Source organism: Zingiber officinale, chromosome 2B, assembly GCF_018446385.1.
Source record: "Zingiber officinale cultivar Zhangliang chromosome 2B, Zo_v1.1, whole genome shotgun sequence".
Taxonomy (NCBI): domain Eukaryota; kingdom Viridiplantae; phylum Streptophyta; class Magnoliopsida; order Zingiberales; family Zingiberaceae; genus Zingiber; species Zingiber officinale.
The window spans coordinates 106,057,696-106,076,648 of NC_055989.1; the positions used below are offsets into that span (position 1 = coordinate 106,057,696).

The following is an 18,953-nucleotide window of genomic DNA, read 5'->3' on the forward strand; positions in this document are numbered from 1 at the left end:
CGGAAATGGAAATAATACTGACGAAATTTTTAATTCCGTCAGTGATTACGAATATTACTGACGGAAATTGCTTTTCGTCTGTATGGCCGTCGGTAAAACTGAATTTTTTTGTAGTGATAATTTCTTAGATACCATAATGTATCATATATTGGCACAGTGGTTAACCCCCACATTAGAAGGTTCATGACATTTCAATGTCTTATAGAGATTTTTTATTTCTATCTCATCGAGGCTTGTGATTTACCGAGAGGAAAATTTCCCCCACAATATTCAGCATAAACCCAAAACTTATCAATATAGCTTTTATCATCTCCTCAATGTTTAAGCCACCATTGTTGAATTGAGGTGAATGTGATATAGTCAATTATCGGAATGTTGTTCTTCCTTGAGAAACATTCCTTGAGCAATATCCTGCATTCTCTCCCTCAATCACCATGGATGATCTTACTTAGTTGATTTTTCCAACCACATTTCTAGTATTTATAAAATACTTCAAGGGCCTCAATCTTACTTAAAAGCAAGTTTCCATAATTCCAATCTTCTGATTTCACCGAGTTAAATCTGTGGTTGTCTAATCAGGATGATGATCATGATTACACTTGTTGTTAAAAAAGTGCTCAATCTAGTATGTATCACTTGGTCTTCCAATTTCACTGAGCTAAAGCTATGATCGTCTACTTGGAGTGTTGACCAGGATTGACTCAAGAGGTATACATCCCTTGGTCTTCCAATCTTATCAAGCCAAACTTGTGATCATCTGATCGGAGTGCTGACCAAGATTGTATTTACTCTTTGAGAGACACTCGACTCAAGAAGTATACATCGCTTGGTCTTCCAATCTTATCGAGCCAAAGCTGTGGTCATATGATTGGAGTGCTGACTAGGATTGTATTACTTTTCGAGAGATATTCGACTCAAGAAGTATACTTCCCTTGGTCTTCCAATCTTATCGAGCCAAACTTGTCGTCATCTGATCAAAATGCTGACCAAGATTGTATTTACTCTTTGAGAGACACTCGACTCAAAAAGTATACATCGCTTGGTCTTCCAATCTTATCAAGTCAAAGTTACGGTTGTCTGATTAGAGTTGTGACTAGGATTGTGTTACTTTTCTTGAGATACTCGACTCAAGAAGTATACTTCCCTTGGTCTTCCAATCTTATCGAACCAAAGTTATGGTCGTCTGATTAGAGTGTTGACCAAGATTGTATTACTCTTCAAGAGACACTCGACTCAAGAAGTATACATCCCTTTGTCTTCCAATCTTATCGAGCCAAAGTTGCGATCGTCTGATTGGAGAGCTGACCAAGATTATATTACTCTTCGAGAGACACTCGACTCAAGAAGTATACATCCCTTTGTCTTCCAATCTTATCGAGCCAAAGTTGCGATCGTCTGATTGGAGTACTGACCAAGATTGTATTACTCTTCGAGAGATACTCGACTCAAGAAGTATACATCCCTTTGTCTTCCAATTTTATTGAGCCAAAGCTGCGATCGTCTGATTGGAGTGCTGACCAAGATTGTATTACTCTTCGAGAGATACTCGACTCAAGAAGTATACATCTCTTGATCTTCTAATCTTATCGAGCCATAGTTGTTGTCGTTTGATTGGAGTGCTGACTATGATTGCATTTATTCTTCGTGATGTTGGTGCAATATCCCTTAGGTCAAGGTTGACTGGTTTGACCAAGCTTGAGTCTTGGTCATAGTTTCGATATTTGACAATATATGTAGACACATAGACAATGCAGGTGCAGTTGTTCATATGGGGAGATTCTGATCAGGGACTGATCAGGGTGAATGAAGAAGAGTCAAGTAGGTCAAAAGTGACCGGATACCTGACTGAGAAGTCCTAACTGGAAGGTTAGGCAGATGGAAAGTCCTAGTGAGTGAAGCTAGGCAGAAGGAAATCCTGGTGAGTGAAGTCAGGTGAAAGTCCTAGTGAGTGAAGCTAGGCAGATGGAAAGTCCTAGTGAGTGAAGCTAGGCAGAAGGAAATCCTGGTGAGTGAAGCCAGGTGAAAGTCCTAATGAGTGAAGCTAGGCAGATGGAAAACCCTAGTGAGTGAAGCTAGGTGAAAGCCCTGGTGAGTGAAGCCAGGCAAGGGAAAATCCAGATGGATCAAGGATGATCGGACATCTGGTGTTGGGAAGTCCAAGTAGGTCAAAGGATTGACTGGATACTTGGCACGAGGAAATCCAGATGGGTCAAGGTTGACCAGACATCTGGTGGAAGTCCAAGTAGGTCAAGGGAGTGACCGGATACTTGGCACGAAGAGAAAAGTCCAAGTGGGTCAAAGGGATTGACCGGACACTTGGTGGGGAGTTCTGGCAGGTCAAGGTAGTGACCAGATGCTAGGTATGATGTACCAACAGGTCAAGGTTGACCGGATGTTGGTTTGAGAGGCTTGGGACTTGGTTTTGGGCAAAAACCAAGAGCTGGATCGATCAGTGGATCGATCCAGAGGTCCCAATCGATCAGCCGATCAATTGGGACGCTGCTGCTTCGCGCGATAAGCGCTGGATCGATCCGTGGATCGATCCAGGCATTTTTTCAGAGCACAGAGGCACTCTGGATCGATCCGTGAATCGATCCAAAGCCTCCCCGATCGATTGGGAGTTTTCGAATTGATCGGGATCCGACCGTTGCGTCGTATTTGAGCTGCAGGCGGGCGTCTCCTTCAGCATCTCTTCACCGATTTATTTCAGATCTCTCGCCAACTCCTCCACAGCGCTCTCAAAGCTCAGATCGCCAGTTCTTGAAGGATCTTGGAGGTTTTCCAAGTCAAGAGGCGGATCAAAGCCAAGAAGAGAAGTTAGGGTTAGGGTTTTCTGTACTCATTGTAAGCTTTGTGCTTGTATTTTGTTTCCCTTTCCTTTCTTCTTGTACTGAGAGTCTTGTAGGGCTTCTCCACCTTTGGTAGTTACCATAAAGGAGTGTTTCATAGTGGAGGTGTGTGTGTGTGCGTGGATCCTTGGACTAGTCACCTCTTGTGAGGTGGATACCAAGTAAAATCCCAAGTGTTAGCGTTGTATGTTGTTTCTTTGTATTTCCGCTACGCATTCTTGAAGAAACAAGCAACGACGAGCACCTAGCACGCGAAGGGCTATTCCCCCCCCCCCCCCCCCCCCCTCTAGCTACTTTTCGGTCCCAACACGTGAGACATTTGACTTAATTCTTAGTCACTTGCAACACATGTAATGCAATCCTCTAACTCATCTCTTTTGACCTCAACTTAGGTCTTATTGAGTTAGACTCAAGTTAACTTCTTTCTAAGTGGGTTTGATCTTCTATCTGAAGACTCATTAGCCGTCTTTTTGGATAGTTTAAACTCACTATCCTCAACTTTGTGACTCTAGTCAAATGACGCCCACAAAGCCTTGACTATCACTGTTATATTATACCCATGGTATAATTTTGTTGTCCATCCTTTCAAGGCATGGTTCTCACATAGGAAAATTCTATTCTTCCTTGCGAGTAATTCTCCCATCACTTGAGGTTCACTTTTAGATGTGCTAGGACATCTTTTGATAGTAACCTTAAAAGATACATTTTCTTCAAGTAATACAGTGTGTTTTACTATCATTGCTTGAAGACAATTACGGAGAATTTCTACAATTTTTTATCCGATAGGAGTGGGACCCACCGTTGCCATAATCGTCAATATCATCTTTGTTAGTATTAACCCTAGTACCAATTATGAGATGATTGTAAATGACTCATTTTATATCATATATCATATTAATAAAAGGCAAAGTTGGTTATTATATTTATTTCAATTTAGTGACAATTGAATAAGTATAATAATGCCCTTGGGTAGTAGGTTCTTATCTACAGCATATCAATTGGTTGAATTAATAGTGAGATATTGTAGATATACATAGAACACTACTCTTAACTAATACTAGTCGAACATTAATATACAAGGACAATATTAATGCGTTGAGACTAACATGTAGGTCAATGAATGACTTAATCTCACAAGTCATGGATATGAGATATCAGATTGGCACATGAGTATATATTAGAGAATATATACTGAATGACCCGCTATGAGAATGTTTCATGGATCATTATATGAGTGTCACAAACATTCTCATGTGATTATTGATATGAATAATCCTTAGACCTAAAGTCACTACGGTTCCCTACATAAGGAGTTGTGTACTTTGATATCAGTAAACGTCACCTATAACAAGGTAGACAATAAAGTCGATCACTGGGTATGCAATGCGTTATGCGGAGGGATGTGAATGATATAGATGAGATCTATCCCTTCCATATGACGGAAGCGATATTTGTGAGCCCCTTGATTAGTAGGACACAAGAAAGCATGGTCATGTGCAAATGAGTCAATATGAGATTTTGAGCTTATTTGATTGAGTGTGTCTACTTAGAGATCAAGAAACATAAAGGTTAATAAGAGTATGACACGGTCTATGCCTCATTGATCAATCTAGATATCAATGATAGAGTGGCAGAGTTATACAAGATAATAGCTACTGACAGGTTAGGTCGGATCTCGACTTTCTTGTCACTTGGGTAGCAATGATACCTTACTAGATGTCACTCATTGATTATGTACCTAAATATTGACTTGGGTACATTGCCAACGTTACGAGAACCTATTGGGTTACACACAAAGAACAAGTAGATTTGGATATGAGTTCATATGATGAATCATTGGATTAAGTCTTATCCAAATTGGACTTATTGAGTTAGACTCAATTGAATCTAATTGTTGGATTAAGTCCAATTCAAACTAGACTCAAGGAGTCAATTCAAATTAATGAAATGTGATTCATTGAATTTGAAATTGCATGAGATTAATTGAGTAAGATTCAATTGAATTAGACTTGAGTTAGACTCAAGTAAGGAGACTTGAGTTGGACTCAAGTGAGGATTAATGGAGAGATTTATTGAATTTCGAAATTCAATGATTCATTTCATTCAATTTTTGAAATTGAATTTGAAATGAGGAGTTTCAAGTGTGGTCCTTAATGGAGTGTAAATGCTCATTCAGGCTATTAATGCTAATTAAGTGTTTTCATTGGATGAAAATACTTAAGCAATTTTCTCTTCATTTTTGAGATGGTTCTTCATTCTCCTTGCTCTTCTCCTCTCTTGGCCGAAATCCTTTCTCTAGGTTGCTAGCACAACCTATCTCCATTTCGTGAGTTTGTGAGACAAACGAACTCTTGTTTGTGTGGATACCGTAGAGGCGCTAGCGTGTGATCGTGTTGAGATCCAAGCTGTATGGAGTCCGTAAGCACGCACCAAAGGTATAACCCTCTTATAATCTTATGAAAAACTTGGTATATTTTTCTTTCCCTTCGCATGGATCTCCTAGAAGGAACTAGATGGTTTCCGCTACGCATAAGCGTGTTTAGCGCTCTAGTTCCTTATAGTCTTAAGATTGTTGGATATCTTTCCTCGAAGAAAAATATGGATATATTCATCTTCGGTATTGAGATCCAACAGTTAGGCCTGGTTAGTCATCTCGATGATGAGTCAATGACTCTAACCGGTGGAGCTCAGTATGGCGATGTGGACTTTATCCCATTTATACTCTCGACATCCCCTTTCGGTTATCAAAGTACCCCTTCGGGTAAGAGACATACTATTCTTAGTATCATCGCTATCGATCTAATCTTGTCGGTCGTCGAGTTATCCCTTCGGATATCGACACAAACCCTTTGGGTAAACTCATCCCTAAGGATAAGAATATTGAGGTTGAGGTGAAGGCTAGACTTTCTTTCCTTAAAACGATATTGCCCCACCCAGGTGCTTACGGTTTATTGGCAATCGTCTCTCAAGATACAACGACTTACGTCTCAAAATAGGAACATTCCAAATTTCGAGCTCTGTCAAACTTTCGAAGCCTTAAAACTCTTAAGAGAGGAGAGAGAGAATAGAACCCGAGAGGAGAGAGAGAATAGAACTCAAGAGGAGAATTCACAATTTAAAAATTGAGTAAGAATTGAGTGATTTGAGTGGAAGGTGTTGGTGCGGTTAGCACTAACGGTCTAACTCAAGTTTTGATGAATGACAAAATAGGTTAAGTTAGTTTCGTTATTAACTAACACTCTGACCGAGTGTGCAGGAGAAGCCCAGACAGGTCGACGGGTCGACCTGATGTCTGGCACGAAGCCCAGCTAGGTTGACGGGCCGATCGGATAGCTGGCACGAAGTCCAAATGGGTCGACGGGCTGACCGAGCGTTTGGCACGAAGTCCAGTTAGGTCGACTGGCTGACCGGATAGCTGGCATGAAGCCCAGACGGGTCGAAGGGCTGACCGGACGTCTGACAGGTAAGTGAATGTAAGTTATTAGAGGGGAGTGACTGTGAGGACGCGTTCCCAGGAAATGAACATTAGGCATCGACCTGACTTAGATCCATTTCGGATATTTAAGTCGAGATCGTGACTAGATTCCAGTCTCGACTCTCAAGGAGACGGAATCTAATTACTATTCCGCTTATTTATAAATTATGCTAATATTTTGTTTTGCAGGATATGATTTATACTTGCCTCGGACTAACATTTTCTTGCAAGATGGAGATTGCAGAAAACAAGGGTCCGAGCGCTCGGAAGGGATCCGGGCGCCCGGACCTCCGAGCGCCCGGAGGCAACTTTTATCCATATCGTTGCTTCGTCACGTGGAGATCGCTGACTGGCTCGGCTACGTCACATTCAAGGCGCCCTAAAGGGATCCGGGTGCCCCGAACCTACTATATAAGGAGAGTGAAGGCTGAAGCAAAGATACAACTAACGATCTGCTCTCCTGTGCTCCCGCGACGCTACAAAGACTCTCCGACAAGTGCTTTTTCTTTTTCTGTTTTTCATTTTCCATTGTCGGTTTTATTTTCTCTAAATAATTCTTGTATTTAATTTGTAATAATTGTTCGAATTATTAGTTATTGTCCAACGAAAGCACTCAACGAGTGCAGACCTTGGAATAGGAGTCGTTGAAGGCTCCGAACCAAGTAAATCGACCCTTGTTAGTGTTGTTATTGTTTTCACTTTTCCGCTGCTTACTCGTTTAAAGTTTTAAATCGCTATTCACCCCCCCCTAGCGAAACTCATCGATCCAACAGAAGGAATGATGTTTATTTTATAAGGATGAAGTGTTACTCTCAAGAGGTAAAAGGTTTCTTCCAAGAGGTGAAAGGATATGGGATATGTCTTTTCCTTTAAACATTTTCACTTAAATATTTTCACTTAAACCTTTTCATTATAATTAATTTAATTGATTAATATGATTAACTATTTACTTAATCTATTGTAAATATTAATTAATTAATATCATAATGATTAATCTTTTAATCAATCAATAAAATTAATTATAATTTTATACCCTCAATAGTTCCACATATTCGAGTTGATGTTCATCCATGAATCCAACTCGTATGCGAATTAAATTTTCGTCCGATCATACCGGAGCAACCCTTCATTAAATATTAATTTCTCATTCACTCGAGAAATTGGTTTAAGATGATCTACTCGTAAAATAACCGTCTTATCCTTGATGGTTACCAAACCAATTTTCCAACATTAAATACGTAAGCAAGCTCGATTTGGCCTCAGTTTGTTCGCATAGCTATGTTTTTCAACATTGTAGAATTGATTGTAATACGTTTCAAGCTTTCATTACAATCCTAAAGAAGTCACCATGCTGTGTCGCTTATTACAGAGGAAGAGCCAAGAAGGCTGATTCAGTTCGTGCTGTCTCATTTTCTCAATCTTTAGACCTGCACTCTTCCTTTTGCCTTCGAATCTCCCGAAATCTTGTGGCACAACCCAGTCACTGTTCTTCAGCTTCCTACCGGCCGATTCGTCTGAGGTTGAAGAGAAACTTGATCCAGAGTGTGAATTATATGAAGCACTTCTCTTCTTCCATTGGCTTGTACTGCTTCCAGTAGCAAGTGTCAGCTCCAAGTCACTACTTTCTTCATCCGGATCAAGCTTTGGTTCTTTATAGTGTTCAGGTGTCCCTTTGCCTGAGCTAGTTCGATCTGTTTGTCTCAAGAACTTGCAGTTTGGCTGTGTATCTCTCATCAACAATTTCTGAATTCGGTACACGCGATGAAGTTCTTGGACCTGGATCAGAACTTATGTCAATTTCATTGTCTATCAGAGTTCAAATCAGAAGAGGAAGACAGTTCTACCTGGTGCCTGAAAGTTTCTTCCTGCTTCAGCATCACCTTCTTCACTGATATGCATTCTTTGTAATCCTGATGGAGAAATCCTTCCATCGACCGAATTTGGAGGTTGTTGACTAAATCTTCCAAGAAACGATCTCAAACAAGGATTCACTTATCTGTGAAAAATTGCAGATGCACAATCAACATAATATGTATCTCAAGAACGACAGCAGATTCTCTAGTGTTTGAAATTGACTTGACTTCAAAACAAAGATTTTGATCACTTTTTTGTTCAACTATTTCAGTATCTCTACTCTTTTTCTATCTGTGGCAGATTCTTCAAAACAAGAAGAATGATTATGAGGCAGAACATGAAAGGTAAAAGCCAAGAAGGCATCTGAAGAACCACTCAAAGAACTCAAAAACCTTCCATGCAGAATTGGAAGAATGAATCCTCACCTGAGTTCTTCTGTCAGCCAACTTCCTCAGCAGATCCTCAGTTTCTCTCACAACTTGAAGCCATGACTTGCTTGGAATGATAAATCTGTCATGGCAGATGGAAGATTAAGATTCCCCAGGCAAACTCTCACTGGAATATTTTAATGGCCTCTCATGAGCATGCCAAACAAATCACAATAGCTAAGGAAAAAGATGCCTGAGGATAACAGTTTAATAATTTAAAGGAAAGCTACAGGACACCCAATGGGGGCAGAAACAACAAACTAACAGATAAGTTTGCCATGGTAGATCATATGGCTGCTGGATTTGCAGCAACCATTAAAGTGAAGGATTACTCCATCACATAGAAAATAAAGGACAGTGTGAGGTTCAAGGAATAGATCATATTCGGTCTATTGTACTAAGCTTTGCACTTTACAAGAGGCTATTTCAAGGATTCGAATTCGTGACCTCAAGGTTATATGAGAACAACTTTTGGAAAGTAAATGAAAATTTTAATCTCACATTTAGAAAAAACAATGGATGAAACTCCACTTCCACATTGAGAGTTTTAGGACAATGTGATTGATTTATATTGAATTACAATCATAGATGTTCTAAATTTATATGAGAGACTCCCTTGTGTGTGTGCGCGCGCATGTAAGGGGGCAAACTCAGAACTCGGATTGTGCTGAACCTAGTTAACTCGTGTATGAACATGACCTATCATGTCAAATATTGGACTGGTCGATGCTCAGCACAGCTCCATGGTCGGCAGCTCAACCTCCTAACTTATCCTTCTCGGCTAAATCTTTTCAACTCATCATCCTAGGGTTCGGCAGGTCAAATCCATCTCAGCAGACTAAATTTTTTCAATTCAATAATTTTTATTATCTCCTACAGCCAACAATTTTAAAACAGAGATTGTCCAAAAATATATGAGAGTTGATAGGCTAAGACAGTGACATGAATACAATAAAAGTGAGGGATTCGATTAACATAGTCGACCAACAATGATGAGAGTGGAACAGTGTGAAATTGTGCTATTCGAGTGCAATAAAGTTTCTTAATAACTATCTGAAGTCATTGTAGCAGGACTGATTTACACTTTGTATTAGGTTCAATTAGGTCAACAAACACACACAAAAATGAAAAATCTTAGCTCATGCCTTGAAAGGTCTGAAAAGAAACAATAAATGAGCAGGACATTGCAGAGCTGAGAGGGACCATCAAATATGAACTGGAAATGAATTGAAAACGACAAGAATTCTTCATCATCACTTCACTGATTATTCCCTCTCTCCTTTCCACTGTTTCTACTATGTTTTTTCTTTGATCAGTTGTCGTCACATCACATGGAGTGACTCTATCTCCTGGATTTTAATAGGCAGAGGAGGGCCGGGAGAGGAGAGAGAAGGCCGACATGGGCGCACGCGCTGCCGGCGAAGGGTGGCGCAGCCGTAGGTGGGGCGGCTCCACCACCAGTGGTCCAAATAACAGCGGTATCCGCCGAGCGGCCGAGGCAGATGTGCCCATCACATTATATTAATGTATATTATTTTATGAAACGACGCAAAAGGTTGGTTGATGACTTCGTCTCATAAAACTTATTCATTTTCCTTCTTTGTTTTTCAAGCTTCACCATTAATTCAATCCTGGTATTCTCTAGGAATCCTAATTGGTTAGAAACTACATTCTTACGACCAAACTAAGCCAGCGGCATTCATTTTCCCACTTTTGATTTTTGATATATTTTACTCTTCCATAACTATCTATTTATTTTTAATATTTTACATGATGTCGGGTATTAAGCGGGTGTCCTGTCAGCATGATACACCTACGTTATCGGTTCCATTCTTGAGTATCGTGACTTCTCGAGCACTATAATATTCCAAACATGTTAGTATTAACCCTAGTACTAATTATGAGATGATTATAAAAGGCTCATTTTATATCATATATCATTATTAATAAAAAACAAAGTTGATTATTATATTTATTTCAGTTCAGTGCCAATTGAATAAGTATAATAATGTCCTTGGGTAGTAGATTATTATCTACAGTATGTCAATTAGTTGAATTGATAGTGAGATATTGTTGAAAACACTACTCTTAACTGTTCTTAGTCGAGCATTAATATACAAGGACAATATTAATACATTGAGACTAACATGTAAGTCAATGGATGACTTGATTTCACAAGTCATGGATATGAGATATCAGATTGACACATGAGTATATATATTAGAGAATATGTATTGAATGACCCGTCATGAGAATGTTTCATGGATCGTCGTATGAATGTCATAAACATTCTCATGTGACTATTGGTATGAATAGTCCTTAGACCTGAAGTCACTACGGTTCCCTATATAATGAGTTGTATACTTTGGTATCATCAAACGTCACCCGTAACAGGTGGACTATAAAGTCGATCACTGGGTATGCAATAAATTATGCGAAGGGATGTGAGTGATGTAGATGGGATCTATCCCTTCCATATGACGAAAATGATATCTGTGGACCCCTTAATTAGTAGGACACAAGAAAGTATAGTCATGCGTAAATGAGTCAATATGAGATATTGAGCTCATTTGTTTGAGTGTGTCTACTTGGAGATCAAGAAACACAAAGATTGATAAGAGGATGACACGGTCTATGTTTCATTGATCAATCTAGATATCAAGGATAGAATGACCAAGTCATACAAGATAATAGCCATGAAAAGGTTAAGTCGGATCTCGGCATTCTCGTTACTTGGGTAGCAATGATGTCATGCTAGATGTCACTCATTGCTTATATATTTAAATGTTGATTTGGATACATTGCCAATATTACGAGAACCTATTTGGTCATACATAAAAAACAAGTTAATGGAGATGGATTCATATGATGAATCATTGGATTAAGTCTAATTCAAATTGGATTCATTGAGTAAGACTCAATTAAATCCAACTATTGGATTGTGTCCAATTCAAATTAGACTCATTGAATCAATTGGATTGATGATTAATAAGTTGGACTCATTATATGATTTCATGAATTTGAATTCATGAAGAAAGATGAGTGTACAACTTGAATTACTCATGCATTGAATGCATTGGATGAAAAGTGAATAATTTGAATTGCTCATGCATTGCATGCATAGGATGCATTGGATTCATTGGATGAAGACAAATATTAATGTCAATCAAGGTAATTGACATTAAGGCATGAGGCAATTTCATGAATCTATAAAAGGGAGTTTTTGGATTCATTTTCATGATGAATTTTTGGTGTTCTTTCTCTTCTTCCTCCTCCTCTCTTCCACTTGGCCGAAGGGTTGCTAGCATAACCTTTGGTTGTTTCATTCTCCACTTGGTAAGTTTGTGAGACAAACGAGACTTGTTCGTGTGGATACCATAGAGGCGCGACCACTTGATCGCGCTAAGATCCACATCTAAAGAAACATTGTTGTCCGGATTGCGAAGGGCACGCAACAAAGGTATAACTTTCTCATGTATAAAAATTAGTACTTAGTATATGGTTTCCTTTCGCATGGATCTTCTGGAAAGAAACTAGATGTTTTCCGCTGCGCTTTCGCGTGTTTAGCGCCCTAGTTCCTTACACTGGTATCAGAGCCACTTGCGAAGGCATATACTAAGTAGTTAGAATTTCATATGTGATATAGAAATTGCATGACATGTTTATTATGATTTGCATGATTATGAGCAAGTTTCGGCCAAGAGGTTTTTAGCGAAACCATCATGGCGTTGTGGCTCATAATTAGTTGTTTAAATCATAGTAAATTTTGTCATAATAGATTGAGAATTTTATATGACATGGTGTATGGTTATGACCCTTAAACCCCGATGTGATTGGATGTGTGTGTTGTAATTCATAATACGACCTGCGTATCGTGCCTCTCATCTTTTATTCTAGTTGTAAATTTAGACTACACTCGAATGTAACTCGAGTTTTCTTTAGATTTTGTAATGTACAAATTAGAGAAGAATAAGTCTACTTAACAACGGTGAGAAAGGGAGAAGGACAACAACACATGGCGACCAAGGAAGCACTTGGAGAAGATGCTTTTACCTAGGTTGACTTTTCGATCTTCTCATTGGCTTGAGAGGATCCTAGATAATGGGACCATAACCATGTCACGATTTCTTTTATGCATATATATGATGTATGCCATGATATGCTATGATTGTATGCGATGCATGTGTAGTTTAATCATGATTAGATCTTTCAAATATGCCTACCAAAACTTTAATACTCACTCCTAGCTCGATCAACTATAGTCAGGTTTTGCCAAAGCAAAGTGACTCAATTTATCTTCCTAGAGTGCGACAGGACAATTGTGATGTCCGACTATTAAACTTGGGTGTGACTTAACTAAGTTGTCTCATTTAGATTGAGATCTTAGAGGAATATCCCATAAGATGGAATTCAAATTGTACTAGTCTTGGGCGATTAGCCAAAGCTAACTCAAGATGAGCTATAATATGAATTTCATAAGATGGGCAAATGAACAAATAATATTGTTCATCTAGCTATACAAGAGTTGCATTTGATGCAATTGGTATAAGATGCCTACCTACATTATACGAGTCTTGGGCGATTAGCCAAAACTAACTCAAGATGAGGTATGATATGGATATTGTCCCACATGAATATTATCACGATTGGAATTGGAGCTAGTAGTGTGGGTAAAACCACAACCATGACTTGCACCTACCAAACCTTATAATTCTGTGGGAGAATCATTTAATTAAAGACCTAATTAAATGATTGATATATGATACTAAGTTCTGCATTATGTTATTGTAGATAACCATGTCGTCAAATACATCGAACACTCTCTCTCTCTGCGATCTGTTCTTGATAAGGACAAACTCAATGGAGCTAACTTCCTGGACTGGTACAGAAACATGAGAATAGTTCTCAAGCAAGAAAGAAAACTGTACGTCCTAGAGCAACCCATTCCTGAAGCACCCCCCACTACTGCCACTAGAGCTGATAAGGATGCTTATAAGAAGCATCAAGATGATGCATTAGATGTATCATGCCTTATGCTCGCTACCATGAACTCTGAGCTTTATAAGCAACATGAGAACATGGACGCTTATGATATGGTTGAACACCTTAGACAACTATATCAAGGACAAGCAAGGCATGAGAGATTTGAGATCTCTAAAGCTCTATTTCAATGCAGAATGCAAGAAGGAAGTCCCGTAGGGCCTTATGTGCTCAAAATGATCGGGTATGTAGAGAACCTACAAAGACTAGGATTTTCACTAGGCCAAGAATTGGCCACTGACCTAATTCTGCAATCATTGCCCGAAAGCTATAGTCAATTTGTCATGAACTATAACATGAATGAAATTGACAAATCATTGCCTGAGATGTTGAGCATGTTGAGAACTGCTGAACTCAACCTTAAGAAGGAAAAGCCTAGCACCATTTTAATGGTGCCAAAGGGCAAAGACAAATGGAAGCCCAAAGGTAAGGGTAAGACCCAAGCCAAAGGCAAGGGTAAAGCTCATGCATTGAAACCCAAAGGTGGGGTGGCTAAGGAAGGAACCTGCTTCCACTGTGGTGAGACCGGACATTGGAAGAGGAACTGCAAATTATACCTAGAGGAAGTGAAAAGGAAGAGAAGTGAAACTTCTGCCTCAGGTATACATGTTATAGAAATCAATCTATCTATTTCTTTTTCATGAGTATTAGATACCGGATGTGCATCTCATATTTGTACTAATGTGCAGGGCTTGATAAATAGTAGAATATTGACAAAGGGTGAAGTGGACCTATGAGTAGGTCATTGCGCAAGAGTTGCTGCTATAGCTGTAGGAACATATTCCTTATCTTTGCCTACTGGACTTGTTTTAGAACTTGAAGAGTGATGTTATGTGTCTGCCTTAACTAAGAACATCATCTATGTTTCTTGTTTGGACAAGAAAGGATTCTCATTTGTAATAAAGGACAAATGTTGTTCCGTTTATTTCAATGAAATGTTCTATTGTAGTACACATCTTATGAATGGACTTTATGTTCTAGACTTTGACAACCCAATCTATAATATAAATACCTAACTGTTTAAGTCTAATGATTTGAACTAAACATATCTCTGGCATTGTCACTTGGGTCACATAAATGAGAATCGTATATCCCAACTCTATAAGGATGGACTTTTGGATTCATTTGATTTTGAATCATATGAGATATGCGAATCTTGTCTTCAAGGCAAGATAACAAAAACTTCATTTAGTGGACATAGTGAAAGAGCTAATGACTTGTTAGGACTCATACATACAGATGTATGTGGCCCTTTCAGAATAACAACTAGAGGAGGCTACAATTATTTCATTACTTTTACTGATGATTTCAGTAGATATGGCTATGTGTATCTAATGTGACATAAGTCAGAATCTTTTGAAAAGTTCAAAGAATTCAAGAATGAAGTACAAAATCAACTTGGTAAGAATATTAAGATGCTTCGATCAGATCAAGGTAGGGAATATCTTAGCCAAGAGTTTCGTGACCATCTCGTTGAGTGTGGGATAATATCGCAACTCACTCCACCTAGAACACCACAATGGAATGGTGTATCAGAATGAAGAAATTGTACTTTATTGATATGGTACGAACGATGATGAGTCAAATAGAACTTCCTGCTTCCTTCTAGGGGCATGCTTTAGAGACAACCGTTTTCACACTTAACTGCGTTCTATCCAAGGTTGTCATAAAGACACCATATACGATATGGACTGGAAGAGTCTCAAAATGTCTTTCATGAAGATTTGGGGATATGAGGCTTATGTTCGACGACAAGTCTCCGACAAACTAGGACCCAAATCAGAAAAGAGTTATTTTGTAGAATATCCCAAGGAAACAAAAAGATATTACTTCTATAATCCCATGCAAGGTAAAGTGTTTGTTGCCAGAACTGGTGTCTTTCTAGAAAGGGAATTTATTTCTAGAAGAACTAGTGGGAGTACTGTCGATCTTGAAGAAATTCAAGATACACAAACTAGCACCGACGCCTTGATGGAAACTGAACAGGTACCACAAGATGTCGTGGATCATGATTTTGTTACACCACAAGAAGTTGTGGAGCAACAACCTGTTCAAGTAGAACAAGCTCTACACAAATCTGATAGGATTCGTCGTCAACCTGGGAGATATTCTTTTCTCTTGTCTGACCATGGTGATGTAGAGCTTATTGGTCTCAATGAGCCTACATCTTATCAGGAAGATGTACAGTGCCTAGATTCTGAAAATGGCTAGAGGCCATGAGATCCGAAATGGAGTCCATGTACACAACCAAGTATGAACTTTGGTTGATCCACCTAAATGGATCAAACTCATTGGGTGTAAGTGGGTCTTCAAAGTGAAGATAAACATGGATGGTCATATGCATACCTATAAAGGTAGATTGGTGGCTAAAGGATTCAAGCAGATTCATGGTATAGACTATGATGAAACATTTTCACTAGTTGTGATGCTCAAATCCATTCAGATCATGCTTGCTATTGTAGCTTATTATGATTACGAGATCTGGTAGATGGATGTCAAAACTGCATTTCTTAAAGGAAATCTACTCGAGGATGTGTACATGACACAACCTGAGGGTTTTGTAGATCCAAAGAATGCTGAAAAGGTGTGTAAGTTGCAAAGATCTATTTATGGATTAAAGCAAGTTTCTAGAAGCTGGAATCTTTGATTCGATGATGCAATCAAAACGTTTGGTTTCATTAAGAATGAAGATGAATCTTGTGTCTACAAGAAGGTTAGTGGGAGCACAGTCATCTTTCTCATATTGTATGTAGATGACATACTCCTCATTGAAAATGATATCCCTACTCTTCAATCAATGAAGACTTGGCTTGGAAATTATTTTTCAATGAAAGACTTAGGTGAAGCAGTCTACATTTAGACCTTAAGATCTAGAGAGATAGATCTAAAAGATTGCTTGGCCTAAGCCAGAGTACGTACATTGATAAGGTGCTTAAACGTTTTGCTATGGAAAATTCCAAGAAGGGATTTCTGCCTATGTCACATGGTGTGAGTCTTTCGAAGAATCAATGTCATTCTTCTAAGGTAGAAAGGATCAGATTCCTTATGCATTTGCTATAAGGTCTATCATGTACGCCATGCTTTGTACTCGCCCAAATGTCTCGTATGTGTTAAGCATGACGAGCAGATACCAGTCAGATCTGGGTGAAGATCACTGGACAACAGTCAAGAATATTCTTAAGTACTTGAGAAGGACTCAAGATTATTTCTTGATATTTGGAGGCGATGAGGAGCTTGTTGTAAAGGGTTACACCGATGCTAGCTTCCAAACTGACAAGGATGATTACAGATCGCAGTCAGGGTATGTATTTTGTTTAAATGGTGGTGCTGTGAGCTGGAAGAGTTCGAAGTAAGACACAGTCGTTGATTCTACAACAGAAGCCGAGTACATTGTTGCATCAGCTGCAGCAAAGGAGACTGTTTAGATCAGGAAGTTCATTACAGAGCTTGGTGTTGTTCCTAGTGTAGGAACCCCAATATACCTCTATTGTGATAATAATGGGGCTATTACACAGGCTAAAGAACCTCGCTCTTATCAGAGATCCAAACACATACTCCGGTGATTCCATCTCATTCGAGAGATCATCGATAAAGGAGATGTGAGAATATGCAGAGTACCGACTGATGCTAACATTGCGGATCCTTTGACCAAGGCTTTGGCACAGGGAAAACATCATGGTCACACTAGGTCAATGGGTATTCGATACCTCAGTGATTGACACTAGTCTAGTGGGAGATTGTTAGTATTAGCCCTAGTACCAATTATGAGATGATTGTAAAGGGCTCATTTTGTATCATATATCATTATTAATAAAATGTAAAGTTGGTTATTATAATTATTTCAGTTCAGTGCCAATTGAATAAGTATAATAATGTCCTTGGGTAGTAGGTTCTTATCTATAGTATGTCAATTAGTTGAATTGATAGTGAGATATTGTTGAAAACACTACTCTTAACTGTTCCTAGTCGAGCATTAATATACAAGGACAATATTAATACATTGAGACTAGCATGTAGGTCAATGAATGATTTGATCTCACAAGTCATGAATATGAGATATCAGGTTGACACATGAGTATATATATTAGAGAATATGTATTGAATGACCCGTCATGAGAATGTTTCATGGATCGTCGTATGAGTGTCATAAACATTCTCATGTGACTATTAGTATGAATAGTCCTTAGACCTGAAGTCACTACGGTTCCCTACATAATGAGTTGTATACTTTAGTATCGTCAAGCGCCACCCGTAACAGGTGGACTATAAAGTCGATCACTGGGTATGCAATAAATTATGCGAAAGAATGTGAGTGATGTAGATGAGATCTATCCTTTCCATATGACGGAAGTGATATCTATGGACCCCTTGATTAGTAGGACACAAGAAAGTATGATCATGAGTAAATGAGTCAATATGAGATATTGAGCTCATATTTTTGAGTGTGTCTACTTGGAGATCAAGAAACACAAAGATTGATAAGAGGATGACACGGTCTATGCCTTATTGATCAATCTAGATATCAAGGATAGAGGGACCAAGTCATACAAGATAATAGCCACGGAAAGGTTAAGTCGGATTTCGACATTCTCGTTACTTGGGTAGCAATGATGTCTTGCTAGATGTCACTCATTGCTTATGTATTAAATGTTGATTTGGATACATTGCCAACGTTACGAGAACCTATTGGGTCACACACAAAGAACAAGTCAATGGAGATGGATTCATATGATGAATCATTGGATTAAGTCTAATTCAAATTGGACTCATTGAGTAAGACTCAATTAAATCCAACTATTGGATTGTGTCCAATTCAAATTAGACTCATTGAATCAATTGGATTGATGATTAATGAGTTGGACTCATTATATGATTTCATGAATTATTTGATGATTAATGAGTTGGACTCATTATATGATTTCATGAATTATTTGATGATTAATGAGTTGGACTCATTATATGATTTCATGAATTTGAATTCATGAAGAAAGAGGAGTGTACAATTTGAATTACTTATGCATTGGATGCATTGGATGAAGAGTGAACAATTTGAATTGCTCATGAATTTCATGCATAGGATGCATTGGATTCATTGGATGAAGACAAATATTAATGTCAATCAAGGCAATTGACATTAAGGCATGAGGCAATTTCATGAATCTATAAAAGGGAGTTTTTGGATTCATTTTCATGATGAATTTTTGGTGTTCTTGCTCTTCTTCCTCCTCCTCTCTTCCACTTGGCCGAAACTTCAAAGAAGGATTGCTAGCACAACCTTTGGGTGTTTCATTCTCCACTTGGTGAGTT

The 18,953-nt window shown here is 38.6% G+C and overlaps 1 protein-coding gene across 1 annotated transcript; it reads right to left on the reverse strand.

Moving 5' to 3' along the window:
• Nucleotides 1–7,587: 7,587 nt before the first annotated feature.
• Nucleotides 7,588–8,921, reverse strand: LOC122049385. The gene is made up of 3 exons (XM_042610771.1): nucleotides 8,604–8,921; nucleotides 8,169–8,320; nucleotides 7,588–8,100 (listed from the first exon to the last, which is right to left on the reverse strand). Exons 2-3 carry the CDS (start codon nucleotides 8,253–8,255, stop codon nucleotides 7,651–7,653), a joined length of 537 nt encoding a protein of 178 aa, XP_042466705.1. The 5' UTR covers nucleotides 8,256–8,320; nucleotides 8,604–8,921; the 3' UTR covers nucleotides 7,588–7,650.
• Between the last annotated feature and the right edge of the window lie 10,032 nt (nucleotides 8,922–18,953).

What these genes read in the sequence shown, in the direction of transcription:
- LOC122049385 (XM_042610771.1), bottom strand. Translation starts at nt 8,255, where the DNA reads ATGGAAGGATTTCTCCATCAGGATTACAAAGAATGCATATCAGTGAAG. An exon ending in AAGAAACTTTCAGGCACCAG is followed by an intron (nt 8,101 to 8,168) that starts GTAGAACTGTCT and finishes GTTCTGATCCAG; the next exon opens with GTCCAAGAACTTCATCGCGT.